This window comes from Momordica charantia (genome assembly GCF_013281855.1).
Source record: "Momordica charantia cultivar OHB3-1 chromosome 8 unlocalized genomic scaffold, Mcharantia_2.0 BLBB01000008.1, whole genome shotgun sequence".
Lineage (NCBI taxonomy): Eukaryota > Viridiplantae > Streptophyta > Magnoliopsida > Cucurbitales > Cucurbitaceae > Momordica > Momordica charantia.
The window spans coordinates 28,094,595-28,111,292 of record NW_028275166.1 but is presented as its reverse complement, the minus strand read 5'-3'; the positions used below and the strand labels follow the sequence as shown (position 1 = coordinate 28,111,292).

General features: G+C 32.2%; 2 protein-coding genes and 1 non-coding gene across 7 annotated transcripts; 1 reads left to right on the top strand and 2 right to left on the bottom strand.

Moving 5' to 3' along the window:
* Window positions 1-1,604: 1,604 nt before the first annotated feature.
* TRNAA-AGC (transfer RNA alanine (anticodon AGC)) lies at window positions 1,605-1,677 on the bottom strand. The gene has a single exon. It is a non-coding gene; the product is annotated as a tRNA-Ala (tRNA).
* Window positions 1,678-3,597: 1,920 nt separating this feature from the next.
* On the top strand, window positions 3,598-8,130 carry LOC111014107 (uncharacterized). Of its 4 annotated transcripts, none has more exons than XM_088126893.1 (6): window positions 3,598-3,832; window positions 4,777-4,829; window positions 4,925-4,997; window positions 6,075-6,140; window positions 7,459-7,538; window positions 7,845-8,130. In XM_088126893.1, the coding sequence occupies exons 2-5, from the start codon at window positions 4,798-4,800 to the stop codon at window positions 7,501-7,503; spliced, it is 216 nt and encodes a 71-aa protein (XP_087983019.1). In that variant the 5' UTR covers window positions 3,598-3,832; window positions 4,777-4,797; the 3' UTR covers window positions 7,504-7,538; window positions 7,845-8,130. The 4 variants fall into 4 exon arrangements, with proteins under 4 accessions (XP_087983019.1, XP_087983018.1, XP_087983017.1 ...); XM_088126892.1 differs by having other exon boundaries at window positions 3,600-3,832; window positions 4,739-4,829; window positions 7,782-8,130; XM_088126891.1 differs by having other exon boundaries at window positions 3,600-3,832; window positions 4,739-4,829; window positions 7,779-8,130.
* A 1,532-nt stretch (window positions 8,131-9,662) lies between these two features.
* On the bottom strand, window positions 9,663-16,031 carry PTEN1 (Calcium/lipid-binding (CaLB) phosphatase). Of its 2 annotated transcripts, none has more exons than XM_022288740.2 (8): window positions 15,619-16,031; window positions 14,858-15,165; window positions 14,447-14,623; window positions 13,660-13,773; window positions 12,843-13,031; window positions 12,310-12,543; window positions 11,752-11,853; window positions 9,663-10,192 (listed from the first exon to the last, which is right to left on the bottom strand). In XM_022288740.2, exons 2-8 carry the CDS (start codon window positions 15,134-15,136, stop codon window positions 10,040-10,042), a joined length of 1,248 nt encoding a protein of 415 aa, XP_022144432.1. In that variant the 5' UTR covers window positions 15,137-15,165; window positions 15,619-16,031; the 3' UTR covers window positions 9,663-10,039. The 2 variants fall into 2 exon arrangements, with proteins under 2 accessions (XP_022144432.1, XP_022144431.1); XM_022288739.2 differs by having other exon boundaries at window positions 14,858-15,169; window positions 15,619-16,030.
* Window positions 16,032-16,698: the final 667 nt, after the last annotated feature.

Here is a 16,698-nt window from a genome sequence, read left to right as displayed (position 1 = left end):
CCTAATTTTTTTAGGTTGCGTCTAATAGGTTCTTGATCTTTTAAGAAGTGTTTATTATGTCGTTCTTAAACATAACTTTTAATATTGTGTTTGATAAATCTTTAAACTTTAAAGTGTCAATTGGGTCTTAGAAGTTTCAATTTTGTGTCGGGTAGATATATGACTTATTAGACGTTTTTTAAATATCAAGAATCTATTAGATACAAAATTGAAAGGCTTGAAATTTTCAAAAGTTCAAAGTACTGTTGAATACAATATGGAAGGTTAGAAATTTATTATACACTTTTTAAAATTTAAAGAGATACAACTAAAGATTAAATTTGTAATTTCAGTCTTATTTTATTTTATTTTATATTGATGTTACAATACTTTTATATACCCATGCTCTCTCTATATTTTAACTAACATTTTAACTAACATAAGTATAGTTCAAGAGTTCTTAAATGCTATTCTTGAGATTGGAGGTTCAATTTTCTATACCTCATATATTAGACACAATTATCCTAAAGTGCTATCGATTTTGGGTTATTAAAAAAAAAGAATATATACATATATATATGAGGCATGAGATGTAATACACTTTGGCTAAGTGTTTGGTCAATCAAAACTTAGCGATTGGTTCTGTTCCTCCCCACAATTTTTGGACCAACTAATAGGAACTAAATATAATCAAATTGATTCGGTTCGATGCAAGTTGGTACAGTTATTTTTTTGTGGTGAAAAACATGTGAGTGAGAGTAAGGATTATTAGGGAGGGCTACGGTTTTTAGTGGCTTATTTTGCATCACGAAGAATAGAGGGTAATATGCAGAGTGGACCGAAGAAGAAACGAGAAGGGCAATTACTTAAGATGGGTTCTTCTTAGTTTCTCATAATTCAAAACTACATTAAATTTGCAAGGTAAGTCAATTTTTACCTCAGACTTTGAATTGATCAAATTGGACACTAGACATAGATAAGTGTTGTATTTTTTTTAACTAACCCATTAATTCAACAAAAAGCAACGTAAAATTGATCCAATTTTTACCGAGTTCTAAGTAAAATTTGATTTTCTTTGAAAAGAAATCAATTTTTACGTTAAGTGAATTACAAATATTATAACACTAAAATAAAAATCATCCCGTGCGAAATACACTTGAAAATATTATAACATTAATTAAAAGAAAAATGAAGTAAAAAAAACAAGTCATTGGACTTTTTCTTTAACTCAACAAGAAATATGAAGTTTAGGATTGAACCTTTGATCTTTTGTAAAGGTAAATAATATGTTATGGGTAATGTAATTATATTTTTTATAAAGTAAAAAAGTACCATTTTTGTTTAAGTTTACTTCTATAAAAGAACTTAATTTATATAGAGGAAAATGCCCTAAATTTTATTGTTTTGTTAAAAAGTGGTAGTTTCCAATTTTCTCCACACATTTACTTAAATAAATAAATAAAAGGAAAAAGTGGAGGGTAAGATGATGAATCCGGAAGTTGCAGGTGATCTGGGCCGCGTTCTACATTTTATTGGGCCGAAGAACGACAGGGATTGAATCGGGCTCAAAGCCTTCGCTGAAGCCCAATTAAAAAGTTGATAAAAAGAAAGAAAAATTAAAAAGTTGGAGATGCGGGGTATCGATCCCCGTACCTCTCGCATGCTAAGCGAGCGCTCTACCATCTGAGCTACATCCCCTTGCTGTTAATAAATCTTTTTTTTTTTAAGTATAATTTCTTTGCATAAGTAAATCTTATTATTTTTAATAGTTTAGTTTAATAAATAATTTTAGTAGTTTTTCGTTTCAAAATAATAGCAATCTTAGTAGTTATATTTTTTTTTCTGGAAAATGACAATTTAATTTTGAACTTGTTTTGAGAGTGAACGAGAGCAAATGAGGAGAGAGAACAGTAACGGCTAGTCGATGCTATAGAGATAAGTAACTATTTCTTTTAGTAGGTGGGTCACCCGTACTTATAATAGAACATATAACACTTATGCGCTTACTTCCCTCGGCCAACATAGACCGAAGTCTAGACCATTTGTTGTAGAATCGCACGACGCACCTACTAAAGGAAACACTATCTCTATCTTATTGTTTACATATGAATAAAGTTGCAACATTGCATCATACTAAGAAGGAGAATCTCTTCTCCATCAAACAATATATTATAATCCTCTATAATCTATATATTGGATGAGGAGAGAAGAAAATGATTTTTAAATATAGATAAATATAGAGAGAATAATGAGATTTTTTTAGTCTATATATATAAGTGCGGCGGGACCAAAGTGACTATAGTTCGGTAATAATTGATATATATCTTCAATGAAGTAGTGAGTTCGATCATCCACTCCCACAAAATATACTAAAAAAAAGCGAGGCGAGATGGAGAACGGGGACGGAGAATGTATTCTTGGTCCTCATCCCTTAGTGATTGAGAAAGAACAACTTTTACCATCTTCACTCCATTCCGAAGATTCCCTGCCCTGTCAGCCTCATCATCGGGCCCGAGGCCTAAAGGCCGGTCCAGGCCCAGCCCAAACCCGATCCAAGCTCGATCCAAGGTCAACGTTTGATCGGCCCGGCCCAATCCAACCCTTCTATTAATTGGAGTGGATATGGATATTCATTTTTTAATTTGGGTCAGCCCGTTTGAGCCGTATTTGGATTGGCCCGTAGGGCCGGCCCAAAAACCCAATCCAATATTTATATTATATAATATTAATATATTTTTTATTATTTATTTATTATAAAAAATAAATTAGATATGATAGGCTAACATGTAGGATGTTTTGTTTCCCCTCTTAAATAGGTACATATTACGAAGAGACTACCACTTCCCAATATCTCATTTAAATAATTGTTTTGAAACATATTAGGAGGAAACTCTCCAACTTCCCAAATTCAAAATTTAAAATTATTTTAAACATATATAGTATTTAGGTTGTAATTTTTAAAATTTTTTAATATAAAATTTTCTTATAAATATCAACCTTATTTTCTTTTTCTTCACTCAAATTTTAATTCTCAATTTCAAATTATCTCGAATTTCAATTTAGAGGGCTTAAATTTTCAATTTCTCTCGTAAAAAGATATAAATTTAATTTTTAAAAATAAAAAATATAATTTTTAAAAATAAGACAACTTAAATTTTTAAAAATAAGACAACTTAAATTTATAAAATATGACATAATAAAATTTATTAGTAAGATTATAAAAATAACAAAAAAAATGTACCAAAAATTATATAAAAAGATATATTCTAGAATTTAAAAATAAAAAACTTAGTTTATAAATTATTTAAATCTTAAAATTTAATAATTAAAAATATATTAATATAGGGGCCGATTCAACTTTGACTTTGGCTGATCAACTTAGGCCCATGGATTGGACTATGAGCCTAGGTTTGAGTGGTTGGGCCGGGCTAGTCCGACCCAAACAATACTTGAGGTCCGTAGGACTTGGGCCTGAGCCAAGCTTGGACGATTATTTCTTTGGGTTGGACCGAGCTGACCAACCCAATGATGAGAATGACTGCCCTGTATAATTTTCAAATTTCAAATAACTTATCTAAAAATTAAAATCATGAACGTTTGCATAATTGACATATACGTTGGATTTAGTTAGGTCTCCTAGAGATTCTAAATTTCGTCTCCTAAAAAAAAATAATAATAATAATAGGGGTTCCTCCTTGTCTCTCCCTGGCGTGTTTCCTCCGGCGACCAAACCACGACCGGCGGCAGTGAACCCCGGCAATAGACCGACGGCGAGCCATCCACGAGTAACCAAACCCCTGCTCCGACGATTTCGGATGCGCAACTCTCCTCCCGACGCCCAGTGATTTAGGCGGTAAGTTTTCGTTTTATCAAATATTTTAGGGTCTACTAGATGGATTCAATCTAGAATTCGGTTCAATTAGTTGTGAAAACCTTGTTTCATTTTTACGCTTCATGCTGCCGCCTTCTCATTCTCCTTTAACATGTTCATGGGCTTAGCCGTTGAAGAGCTTATTACGGTGAAAAGTGTAGCATATCTTTCATTTTCCAGATTTAATTGTTTTATTATGGTATTGAAATTGAAATATTGACTTCTTGCCAGTAATTATAATCAAAGTGTTGTACAAGAGAATTATTCACAATCACACTGAATATCGACATCTGAATATCAGACAGAAATTTTGGTTTTGAAAATAACTTGACTACTTGTATAGTTGTATGTACACTAGTATTTCTACGGTTCGTTCATATCATTACAATTAATGTTTAAAAGATTTTTCAAAAAATATTTTTAATGAGGAATTTCCCTTAGGTATTCCGTCCCAATCCTCACTCCGATATAAAATTTGGGGGATGGTGGTGGGATGAGAACTTTCTCATCATTCAGGGACAAGGAACATAGATTGGCTAAGATATTTTTTTTCCTGTGTTACTGTTATCAATCTTATCTCCTCTCAAATCGTCAATTCTTCTCTATATTCTCGACATTTATGTTTCCTACAAGTGTTTCTAAAGTCGAATCTTTAGAAAGGTGAGGGTTATCTGCTGTATATTTGCTTCACAATTCTACCTTGGTTGCTTATTTGAATCACCATTTAAATATGTGTAATTTCGTTCGTTTTTGTTGAATTATAAGCTCAAATTGGTTGATTATGATTTCTTCTGGCTGGACCATATTTCATGCAACTCATCCAACCAATTTAAATAAATAAGACTTTTTAGGTTTTGTTCTCAAACATTTCTAATATCGCTGATTTAGGTGGCTTTCTGAAAGTGGAAATCTTATTGTTGGATCAGTTAATGTCTTGAGCTCTAGGAATGGACCCCAAGCACACAGGAGAGATTTTAAAGTAAGTTCTTTTTGTAGAACTTAGTTTTGTTTTAATCCCTTTAGTGTCTTTGGAATAAAGGATATTGATCATTGACTTCTGAAATTGTTGTGTAGACATTTGGAGAAGCAGGATGAGGTTCTGATGGATGCTTATAGATCAATGTCCCATGAATTGCATAAGCTTCAGGTTTTATTTCTTTTGCTCTGGCTCTCTTGTTTATTTTATGAATTTGCATTAGTTATTTGGTATTATTATTATTTTTTAATCTGAATTCATTCTAATGCAAATGTTTGAGCTGTACTAGCACATCTTTCTAAAGTTTTACCTTAAAAATTTTAGTAGAAGTCTGACAAATTAAATCATAAATATGATTCTATACCCTTGTGACCTTTCTTTATGTATTTACCTGATTGGCATACATGGACATCCCATTCGATTAGAGTTTTTATTTCATTTGTCTTCCACTAAAATTTAAAGCTCTTAAGCCTCCAGAGCTCATGATTTTTTTATTCTTGAATGTAGTTCTGTTAAAAACTACAAGTTAAGTTTTGTTTCAGATTTTTTAGTATAATACTACCAGTATTTCATTAATTTGCTTTGACTGATAATTTTGTACTAGATAATGATTATGCAACTTAGTACTTCTATTGAAAAAGAGTGGGAGATTGAGGTTGTCACACACTATTTCAGTGTGCTTAGTTTCAAATGTAGTCAATTAATATTGCAAGGAGATGGTTTAGCCGCTTTCTAGGCTTAACACTTCTGTTTGGGCTTTGGGTGCTATGGAGTTTTGTTCTTATCATTTAGGTCTTATTATTTTGAATTGGAGTTCCTTTTTGTATAGTTAGGTTTGGGGCTCCTTTTGTAGGCTGTTTTATTCATGCCCTTTTTGTCTTTGTTCTCTTTTATCTTCTCTCAATGAAAGCTTGGTTTATTATATATAAAAAAAAAAAAAATTACCATTGCAAGATGAATAGTTCTATTTTTGGATCACTAGAGTAATGTCGTCATTTGTATTACTACCTTGTTATTGCAAGCGTTGAAAAAGGAAGAGATGCTAGGATTCACTTAAACAGAAGAGCCTCCATTTTAATGCAGTTGAAAATTTGAAACCAAAGTAATGTTGTTTTGTGGTGTTAGTTGTAATATTGGCTCTTGACTTGAAAGTCCTTTTTGATAGGAGTTCTAGAATTTTTTGTTATTCTTTGTAGGTTGTTGGTTCTATTGCTAGTGCCTGAGAAACTGAAGTTCTATTATATTCAGGTTGAAGAAGAAATGCTCATGCGCAAGTTTTATGAAATAATGTCAGCTCGTGGTCTAGCCAAAAAGGTAGTAGTATTCAAATTTCATAAAATTGTTCTTTGGTTGGTTGGTCTTTTGATATGGTCAAAGAGCACAAATTCTTAATCAATCTGATTTAATTCTGATTTACCTTGAAAACCGGAATAAATGGCTTGAGTGAAGCTAATTAGATCAGGTACCTTTGGTAGTTAGGCGGTGGAGAAGTAGTGCAAGCTTCCCAGTAACTCTACCTTTAACTAAACTAGGTCTCTAATAAGTAATAACTGCCAGACATATAACCATCATGGGGTGGTCAATAAGGGCAAATATAAATAGTAGTGGATTTAGAAGGAATAAATTCTAACCATGGTGGTCCTACCTAGGATTTGATATCTAGACAATTGTCTCGTGAGAATAGTCGAGATGCGCACAAACTTGTCTAGGCACTTGCAGATATAAAAAAAGGAAACATGCTAATTAATTATCAGCAACCACAATGGATATAGTGCAACAGTATCAAACATTAAGCACAATTAGGACAATAGATTAACAGCCCATGAGAACCAGTCACCCTAACGAGGTTTAAAGTCATCTCAAGTTTAAGCATCCACAAGAAACTATCTAGAGGGTAGAAGAGACATGTGTATCATTCCCAATAAATGTCAAGTTGACGAGACATATGTTAGGCGGTATTTTATTTAAAGAGGGAACGCAAAGAAACTGTGGGTTTTTTTTTTTTTTTGAGAAACAAAAATTTCATTGATGGTATGAAATATACAAAACGCCATATAGGCAATTACTTGTAATAAGATCATTTAGAGAATAGCTATTGAAGGGGTAGAAACATTTACACCAACCAAGGGCTAGAAAAATAACTCATTGATACTGTAAAATTGGTTTAACCATCATAAATTGGTTTAACTGTGGGTTAACTCTGCTGTATTTCAAAATTTAAGTACAAATGTTCTAGGCGTTGTTCCAATATACTAAGCTAGTATATTGTCAAAATGAATGACTATAAACTACCTAGAAATGATTCCGATTCTTGGTTCTCAACCTCGTGAATGTGCTGGTAGTATCATTTAATTAGAAGCGCATAACTGACAACTCAAGAGTCCTTGATTGTATACACGAACTTATATTCCTCACATTCAACTATCGAAATGTTTGACATCCAATTTTTTAAGCTTTTCTTTTTCCTTCCAATATTATGTTACAAATGAGGAGACAAGAGAGGTATTTAACACCTGACTACCTAAGTTATGTTCAGATCAACACGTCTAAAAGTTAATGCTCAGATCAATATTATGTTACCATTTTGTTTCACTTGTTAACTTTGTTAAAAAATGGATGTTGTGCTTTGCAGAGTGAAGATGGTCGTAATAGTTCTGGTAGCCAAAGCAATGCTTAGTTACACCCAATAATGATAGCAAATTGGACTAAAAGGTAAAATTACCATAGCCACTTGTTCAAATCTATTACTTAGATTGTCAAAAATCTTGTATTCTCCCAAGAAACTTAAAAGTTAAGGTATTAGTAAGGATGAAGTTCAAATTCCTACCCTCATATTTTTATAATGCTATATATATCTGTATATAATGCATTGCTTCACTTCCTAAATAATTCCTCCCCTAAAAATCAGATGATGAATTTTTTCTTTTTCTTTTTTTTTTGAAATTTACATAGTAGATGTCGAATCCGAGTGAATATCATTCTCCTTCTTGTCTCTGAGCCCTTTTTTTTGGATGGAAGCTCGATTACTAGGTTCGATTGAAGAGATTAGAAGAAAGATCTCGTGACTTATCAATGTATGAGACTTCATTTACTGCATACTTGGTTAGAAAAGAAGAATGGAATTTTCAACCACAAAGAAATCTTTTAGCTTTTATTGGTACTCTTGAATACTTGCTTTTATGCGCGTGTTTATAAATTTCTATCATCTTCTTCTGTAAATGTTTAGTGTGAAAGTTCACTTTTTTTTGTATTGTGAATAATGCTTAATAATTTTAGCTATACTCTGTTTTAATTGTTTTTCTAATTTATTGTACATTGATATATGATATTGATATTGATATCTATTTAATTTTTTGTGAAAAGAACAAAAATGAACGGAAGAAATTAAAAGGAGTTTAGAATATTTGAGAAAAGAAATTGAGTTTGTTCCTTCTTACATTTTATTATATATTTAGAGATAGTTAACCACCACGGTTGCTGTTTAGTACGATTAATGAAAAAAGAAAAACAATGAATTTAGAGGAATCAGTTCAATAGTAGTTTGATTATGTTTTATTAATCATTGTAGAAAAATTGCGATATAAAATTTACTATATGAAAGTATATGCGGGCAGAAAAAGTATTTAATATAAAAATGACGGGATCTGTTGATACATTGAGAATGAAAATCAGAGTTATATTTTTTGTTTTTAGTGTTTTCAAATATGTGTTGAGTAGTACATTTGGTAATTGAATCCCAATTTAAAAAATTGTTCAATGTAATATATTTGTAAACTAGAAGTAGTTGCAAATTAAATTTTAGTTTAATCTAAATTTATATTAATTAATTTATTAATATTTTGTTATGAATTTTGTATAATTGTTATTTTACAAGGTTATATAATTTATAATATATTATATTTTACATGTTTTAATTTTAAACAAACATAAAATGATTTTATAATATGAAGTAATATATTTATTAAAGTTTTTATCATTTTTAATGTAATTCTGCATCTTTAAAATTTCAAATTCTAAATCTGAAAACACTGGAAACATAAAAAAAATCGTTTTCAGAATTTCTACCGTTTGAATCATAGAATTAGAAAACAGTGACCCTTAATTTTTTACGAAATACTTCAAATGTTTCAACTCACGAAATTAGAGTTATTCAAATAAGATGATCCAACCTTCTTATATCACATCAGCCTTCTTGTTTAGATCTACGTCCGATTAGATGTCACATGAATGAATTGGAAAAACAAATAAAAAAAAACTCGATTAGAAGTTAGGATATAAAAATAAGTTTTTGAAAACCCTCATTCAGATGAGTATCTCTAATATTTCAATATTTTTAAATTTAATCTCTAATGTTCTAAAAGTCTCAATTTTATCTCGTGTATTAAAAATTTCTCAATAAACTCGTTAAAATCACTAAATACTAAAAGAATGATGATATGCAAATTTAAAATTAATAATTTTTATGATTTATCGTTGGTATACCAATATTTTAATGAGTTAATTATCTATAATAATGAGCAATTTCGGATCAAGTAAGCTATCACATACTAAGTCATGAAATAATTGAATTTTTAATTTGAAATTTTATGGGCAAGTACTATGTCTATTCACCAAATTAGAATATATAGTAATTTTAACCAATTTTAACATTAATTTTAATGTTTAGTAACCATAAGGACATAATTAAGAACATTTTAGTGCATTAAAAAAACATTGAAATTTTTAAAAGATTAAGGACCAAATTGAAAATAATGTTTAGGACCAAAACATGTATTAAGCGTTTTTTTTTTCCTTTGAAAGCGAAAATGCTGACTTAAACATAATAGCCTCAAGAACTATTCCAAAACACAGTTGAAATAGGCATTGGTTGAATAGGAGTAAGTTGTTGATAAACATGAATGGTCACTTTGATGTATATACAAAATTGTAAAATTTGTCATTTTAGTTTTGTTTCCTTTGCTGCAAAATCACATATTCTAAAAATACAAAATTTGTGTTTATTCCTCCTAATGCCTTTCCTTCCACCAAAAGAATGTCCTTCTTCATAGATACAGAAAATAATTTCCAACATGGATTGTTTGCTCTCTGAGAAGATGATTGATTACAGGAGATAATGTGTTTTAATGCCGTTCTCTCCCATGTCTGTCTCTCTGTCTGGAAGTAGTAGAAGAAGAAGAAGGAGAAGAAGAAGAAGAGTTCTACATTTTGAGATTTTAAGACAAATCGTTGCTAGGATCTTCGATCTCTGACAAAGTCGAAAATGAGTGTTTTGCATTTGCAGGACCAAATACCAACTCCAAGCAGAAGGAAGGACCACAAATTGACTTTCCCTTTTTCCCAACTTTGTCCAGATCCTGCAACCTCAGCTGCAATATGCATCGTTCAAACAACCGTGAGCTTAATAAGCGTGAGTTTGGTATGACTTTTGAAGCAGTACGAAGTGTTTTTAGCTTACTAAAAAGTACTGTTAAAATTTTAAGGTTACATGGTTAAAAGGGCTTCTAAAAATTCTTGGGCTATGTTGGAGAATCCTTTTGGGATAGCGAAAAGCACTTCTCAGTCAAAGTCTGACATGATTAAGAAAAAAATAGCAAAGCTAACTTAAATGTTTTATGAGAAAGTAAATGTGGAGTACTTTCAGCTCAAATGCTTAGACCACGCAGCACCTCAAAAGCACTTTTAGAAGTATAGATCAGTAAAATGATGGGCAAAACTACTTATCTTAAAATTATCTCCCAAACATTCTTTCAATAGCACTTTCAAGTACCTTAAAAGTGCTCACCTAAAAGCACTGCTATTAAAAGCCATCTTGAACTCACTCTTAGATACCTAAGAAAAAGCTTCTTCAATGTCATAATCTAAAATAATGCTTCCTTATTATTGTTGCATCCTCACCATTATTTTGATCATTCCAAGAGCAAAACTCATGAATTGGTTCTAAAAGTGTTCCTTAAAATCACTCATCAAACTGATTTTTCTAAACAGACTCGAAAAAGTGTTCAAAACATATAAAATCTGACTAGTGTGTCAAAGTTAGTAACAAAATCCAGTTACTTCCTCCTTACTTTTGCTACCAAGTGGTGAAAACTACAGCCCATGCCAAGGAAAGATGTTGGCCTTAAGTTGTTTAAAACAGGAATTTAAGCAGTAGCATCGTCCTATTCATCCAATTTCTTCTTCCTCCTAGTATACATGAAATGATGAAATGAACAGGGGATCTGGGTCTATCATTTTGCCTAGTTCTTTTATATGGGGAAAGTTTGCCAAGTCATTAATCATAGTTATTCGGTTAAATTACCATTTTAGCCCTATAATTTGTGTTTGGTGTCAGTTTGGTTCTTACGGTTTTATTTTGATCTCTACGATGATTTTATTAGTTTCAATTTTATCTCTATGATTTGGTTAGATCGTTTAGAACTTCTCCGGATTGACTAAATGACATGTTTTCTTTGGACATTGTCTCATTATCTGATGTACAATTCAAGGGTATATTTCTTGAAGAGAATTAGTCATCCTCTTTACTGAAAACCAGCAGCTATTTAAAGAGGCTGCTGGGCTTACTAACTACACAGTAACTACAATTACAGCAACTAACAACCTAAAAACTTAACTAACTAACCAAACTTATCATAATAACTACATCATTATCCCTCTGCTAAGTTCAGAGAAAACGTGTCCAACTGCACATTGGAACTTCTAAAATTAAATAAATTAATTGAAACCAACCACAAATTATGGGACTAAAATGGTAATTTAATCTAGTTCTTCCTTCTAAATGAGCCTAAAGTGCGAGAATGCTATCACATCATTTAGTGCAAGTTAAAGCCTTCTTAAACAAAAATTTGCACCATGTTCTTTGAGGCAATAGTTTTCAAGCGCAGAGCAAGGGGTTCGAAGGAGTAGAAGATCATAATCAAAGAAGTACCTGTAGCAAGCTGTTTTTAATGAAAGCTGTGTTGAAGCAAGCATAGAAGAGACGCCCTCCAAACATCTTTGCGTAGAATATGATACGCACATCTCCAGTTAGCTGTTCAGCCAAATTACATAACTTTTCAAAAGAAAGGACAGACAAAATTCACAGCAAACAAACAATTTTTAGAGTTTGGGACTATTTTTTAGAACAGTGCATTTAGATGAAACACATTTCTATTGAGATTAAGTCCTTCCTCTTAAAATACTTTAAAGGGCATTTAAGTAATTTTAAAATATGATCGAACATGGTCAAAATTTTGAAATGTAATTTTCACCCTTCAAAAAGTCGAGTCACACTCACCCTTTATATATCAATATGTTCCCTAGGCAATGAAAAAGAAAAGTTAAGCCTGGTGAATTTCTTTCCTCTTTGACGGAGGCCTACTGAATGGTTGCCAAAAGAAATGTTGCTAATCATTTTTTCCTCAAAATTTTATAGTGTACATAATAAATTAAGCATATTCAAAGGACTATTAAAAGTAATGATAGAAATATCCTTCTTGTGACTTACTGGTAGTGGGTTCTCAAAATTGTAGTCAAGGCAGTTTTTATTGTATAGCGCTGAACACTCTGTATCCATTTGAACAACAAGATGGGGTTCTAATTCTGACTCGTTCCCTTCATTATCACCTTCAACAAAAGATAGAAAATAACGAGGACTGTTACTTCTCTCATAACCTCTTTTAAATTGTCTGCAACGATTCCTGGTAAGTTCCATAGATGGACGGTATAACTGAGAAGGAACCTACAAAAATCAACGAATAAGATCTTAATGTACAAAAGAAAGAAGATAAAACAATGACATTAATATAGGAAGATAATCTGAAAAGTTCTAGCCATTAGATTAACAAATTTTGAATGGCAACAAAAGCAATGGAGAAATGAAATAGTGTTAATACAAATTATACCATATTAAGAGATCCTACATTGTCATTTGTTCTGTGTTTGACAATTAACAGTTCATAGATTGGATAGCACAATCAAAATAAAACGAGCTTATGTATGCAGGAGAGTGTGAGAGGTAATTTATACAGATTTAATTACCTCCTGCAATTCTGAGACCACGAAGAAAATTGACTCGGTGTTAACTGTGTCATAAAGACGTATTCTCTGCAACTCTCTCCGACATGGTTCGGGCAAATTCACCTCTGGAGGTCCATTATGAACCCCCTTGGGAAAAGAAAGACACTTTCCCCAGTAGCCCACATACCGTCGTTGGCTTGGAATTGATACCTATTAACATTCGAAGGAAACATCACAGTTTAAGATTTCAAATTAAATTGATTACAAATAAAACATTAGAAAATATATGAAGAAAAAAGAAAATACAAAATAAACTGTTTCATTGACCTAGAGTGTTTTAGAACACAGCTTCCATTCTCCCTTCCCTTACCAAACTTTTAATCTTCACAGTATACCTCAAGAATTGCTTACTTTGTCATTATTTTATTTTACAGATGATTTTCTTTGTCCCCCTTCATTAGATTTAAGTCACAAACACTTCTTTTTTGTTGAGATCATATTAAATGATTAGCTGTGTTCTAGTTCATACCAATAATCCTTGTATTAGATATCATGAAAGGATCTGGCATTTAAGCTCACAAATGAGAAAAATGTTGAAAATGTAATAAAATCAAACTTGTTCTAGTGCAATAACTTGACTTTTTGGGTCCAATGGTAATTTAGCACATACCAAGATCAATGTTTTTCCCCTCTCTGTCTACAATTGCTAAATTTAGATTGTAGTCCAGTATTAGTAAAAAATGAGAGCTAATCTTTCAAACCAGAGTCGTATCTTACAAAATTCAACCATCTAATAATGTGACGCTACCATTTAATTCTTGTACCTCACACAACTTACCCCTTCATTATTGGTTGTCCGCCTCTGAGCATACAACTGAAGTGCATCCTCCACTGACGTGCCACAGTAAACTAAGTAGGCACATACCATCAATCCCGTTCGACCTTTTCCAGCCTGAAACATAGTTACAAATAAGTAGGAACTAAAAGGAGTTAGAATAAAAGTATGGTATAGACATGAAAATATTTTTCTTAGATTTCATGTTCCAGAGTTTTTCTTAAAATTTAAACAACAGTCATGCTCTTCCCTTGGGCCTTTTATCAATAGTTTGGTTGCTGTCTGATAGGCTTTCAATCATAACACCAAATACTAAAGGAATTATACCTGATGACCCTTGCTAAAAGTAGGAATCAGTGTAACTATTTTATTGTTGCAAAAGAAATGAACCCTATAAACAATAACCATTTTTAAGCACCGGAAGAAATCAAAACAAAAATAACAACAATAAAAGGACCTTTCAGCCAGAAACTGAGAGGATAGGCTTGTTATCTTTGATTTCATTTAGTGGTAGAATTTGATTACCATAAACCCAATCCTTCTGATAAAGGGAAAAACTAGGCCGAACTGTTACATGTCTCATAATGCTGCTCAGTTTGTTTGCATTGAGCAAAGACATCTACATCTTCTTGCATGCATAAAAACAAATTTTTTCCTGGAACTATTTCAACTGACAAAATATTTTGTTCATACTAGGAACACTAAATTACCATGCAATATACAACATCGAAAGGGTTGGGGGAACCCTGTAGAGCAACCATTTTAGACTAGTCTAGGAGGGCACAATTACCATGCAATGTACGACAGCAATATTCTTTGGGTGGGACGAGAGCCATGAAGAAACATTTTCACAGAAAAGTTTGATCATCTCTAGATGTGGGACATGATTATCATCAAAAGGAAATGACTCCACACGGCCATGAAAATGTGTTGGATCATATGATTCTTCAATACAGAGATTATAGATCTGCATTGTCCGAAAAGAAACATCAGCACATGAGCCAAGTATATTATCATAATGATATAAGTTTCTGGTTTTGGTCAGTTGCCTTGCAAAAGGGTTATGCATAGAAGTATCAACTTCTAAGAGGAAGCAAAATAAACTGAATCAAGAACCCCAATACATCTAGACTATAGGAAGATAAAGTGAAAAGATATGGAAGTTCTTATCATTTATATAATTAAGCAGTCAAAAAGATACCTTGTAATGTCCTTGATGCCTCATGTCCAATACGGACTTAACCTGCCATAGCGGATTACGATACATTGCACGCATACGTTCTGCAGGGAACGACATCGCCAATACATGATCTGTGATGTATGACATGTCAAGATCATAACCCGCAACAAGCATGCGCCTCCTTTTCTTGGATACCAAGTTACGGATGTAAAAGCTTTTTGATAGATAATTTATGAGGTGGTGTTGCAGACTTAGGTGGTCCATCTTCCCCTGACTCGGCTTTGAAAATTTAAACCCCATTTGACCACTATGGCAGGCTCCTATTTTGGCTACCTATCAAGAACCGCAATTAGTCCAAGACAGCATACATGCATCAATTGCTACTTCTAGAACCATCTTCTTGGATAAAACACAGAACTATTTTTATTTTCAATTTTTTAAGCCTCACTAATGGCTCGTGAAGTCAAATTTACAGGTTCTACAGTCAAAACTGACGAATTGAACTACTGCACTTAGCTTCTGGACGAGAAAGGATAACGTGTGGAGGATGGCCATTTTTTTAACATTGTCAGTAATTAATTGCTCAGGACAAACACTCAAATTGTGGAACAAAACTCGGAAAAGGGATTTATCTTCCTAACAATATTTGAACCATTTCCTCAACTTCTGCAATTTTTAGTGAGCGATTCGACAACATTACAAATCGTAGCAAAACAGAGTAAAAAGAAGAGGAGAAATCAGAAGAACGGAAATCGAAAAAATGATAAATACAAGTTAATTACCTGCAACGGTCGATCATAAGGTCGTCAGACGAAAACGAAGAGCAGACAGTTCTAGGGTATCCAATTCCGCGGGGTGAAAGTAGTTGGACAATCAGAGATTTGGAATACCCTAGAAAAGCTTCAGAACAAATTGAGGGTGGAATTCAAGGTGGCCAGGAGGTGGAGATGGCGTCCATTAGCTCAAAAATGGAGAGCGGGAGGGTAAAATTAAGAATGGATTGGAAAAGAAGGATTTGTAAGGGAGGAGTTGAGGGAGTTTTAGGGCGCAATTTTCTCAGCCCCAAATTTGGAGGAAAAATGGCCGCCATTATAGGGCAAGAACAAAAAAACTTCGATGATTTTGGTTATGGGAACGTGCAATATTTACCTCTGCCAGGAAACTTCCAATTCCATGACCGTTGGTTCGTTGGTACTGGCGGGGAGCAACAACTTCTGCCACCTTCCCAATATAATTTTAGGATTAAAAAATATTTTTGGTCTCTCTATTTTAACTAAAGTAACAATTTACTCCTCAAACTTTAGTATGTAACGATTTAGTCCATATATTAGTAACAATTTAGTCCTTCAACTTTAATATGTAATAATTTAGTCATTGTAATTTATAGTTGGTAACGATTTAGTTCTTATCGTGAAATTTTTTTGTTAAATTTCTTATATATATAGATTGACAAACTAAAGAGGGATCAAATATATTTATAATTACAAAGATTGAATTGTTATACGATAAAATTTGACACTTAATTTTAATAATTTTTTTACAATAGGGACTAAATTGTTACAAATTTTAAATGACAGGGACTAAATCGTTACAAGTTGAAATTTAAGGACTAAATTGTTACTTTAGTGAAAGTATAGAGACTAATTGTTACAAATTAAAAATCATGGATTAAATTGTTACTTTAGTGAGAGTATAGGGACAAATATGTTTTTTAACCTAATTTTAGCTTTTATTTTTACCCTTTTTTTTCTTTTAATTTTATTTTGTATTTTTAAAATATTTATTTTGGTCCTCAAGTTTCACATATTTATTTTGATTTTTGTATTATTAATTTTTATTCATTCTAATCTTTGTACCTCTAA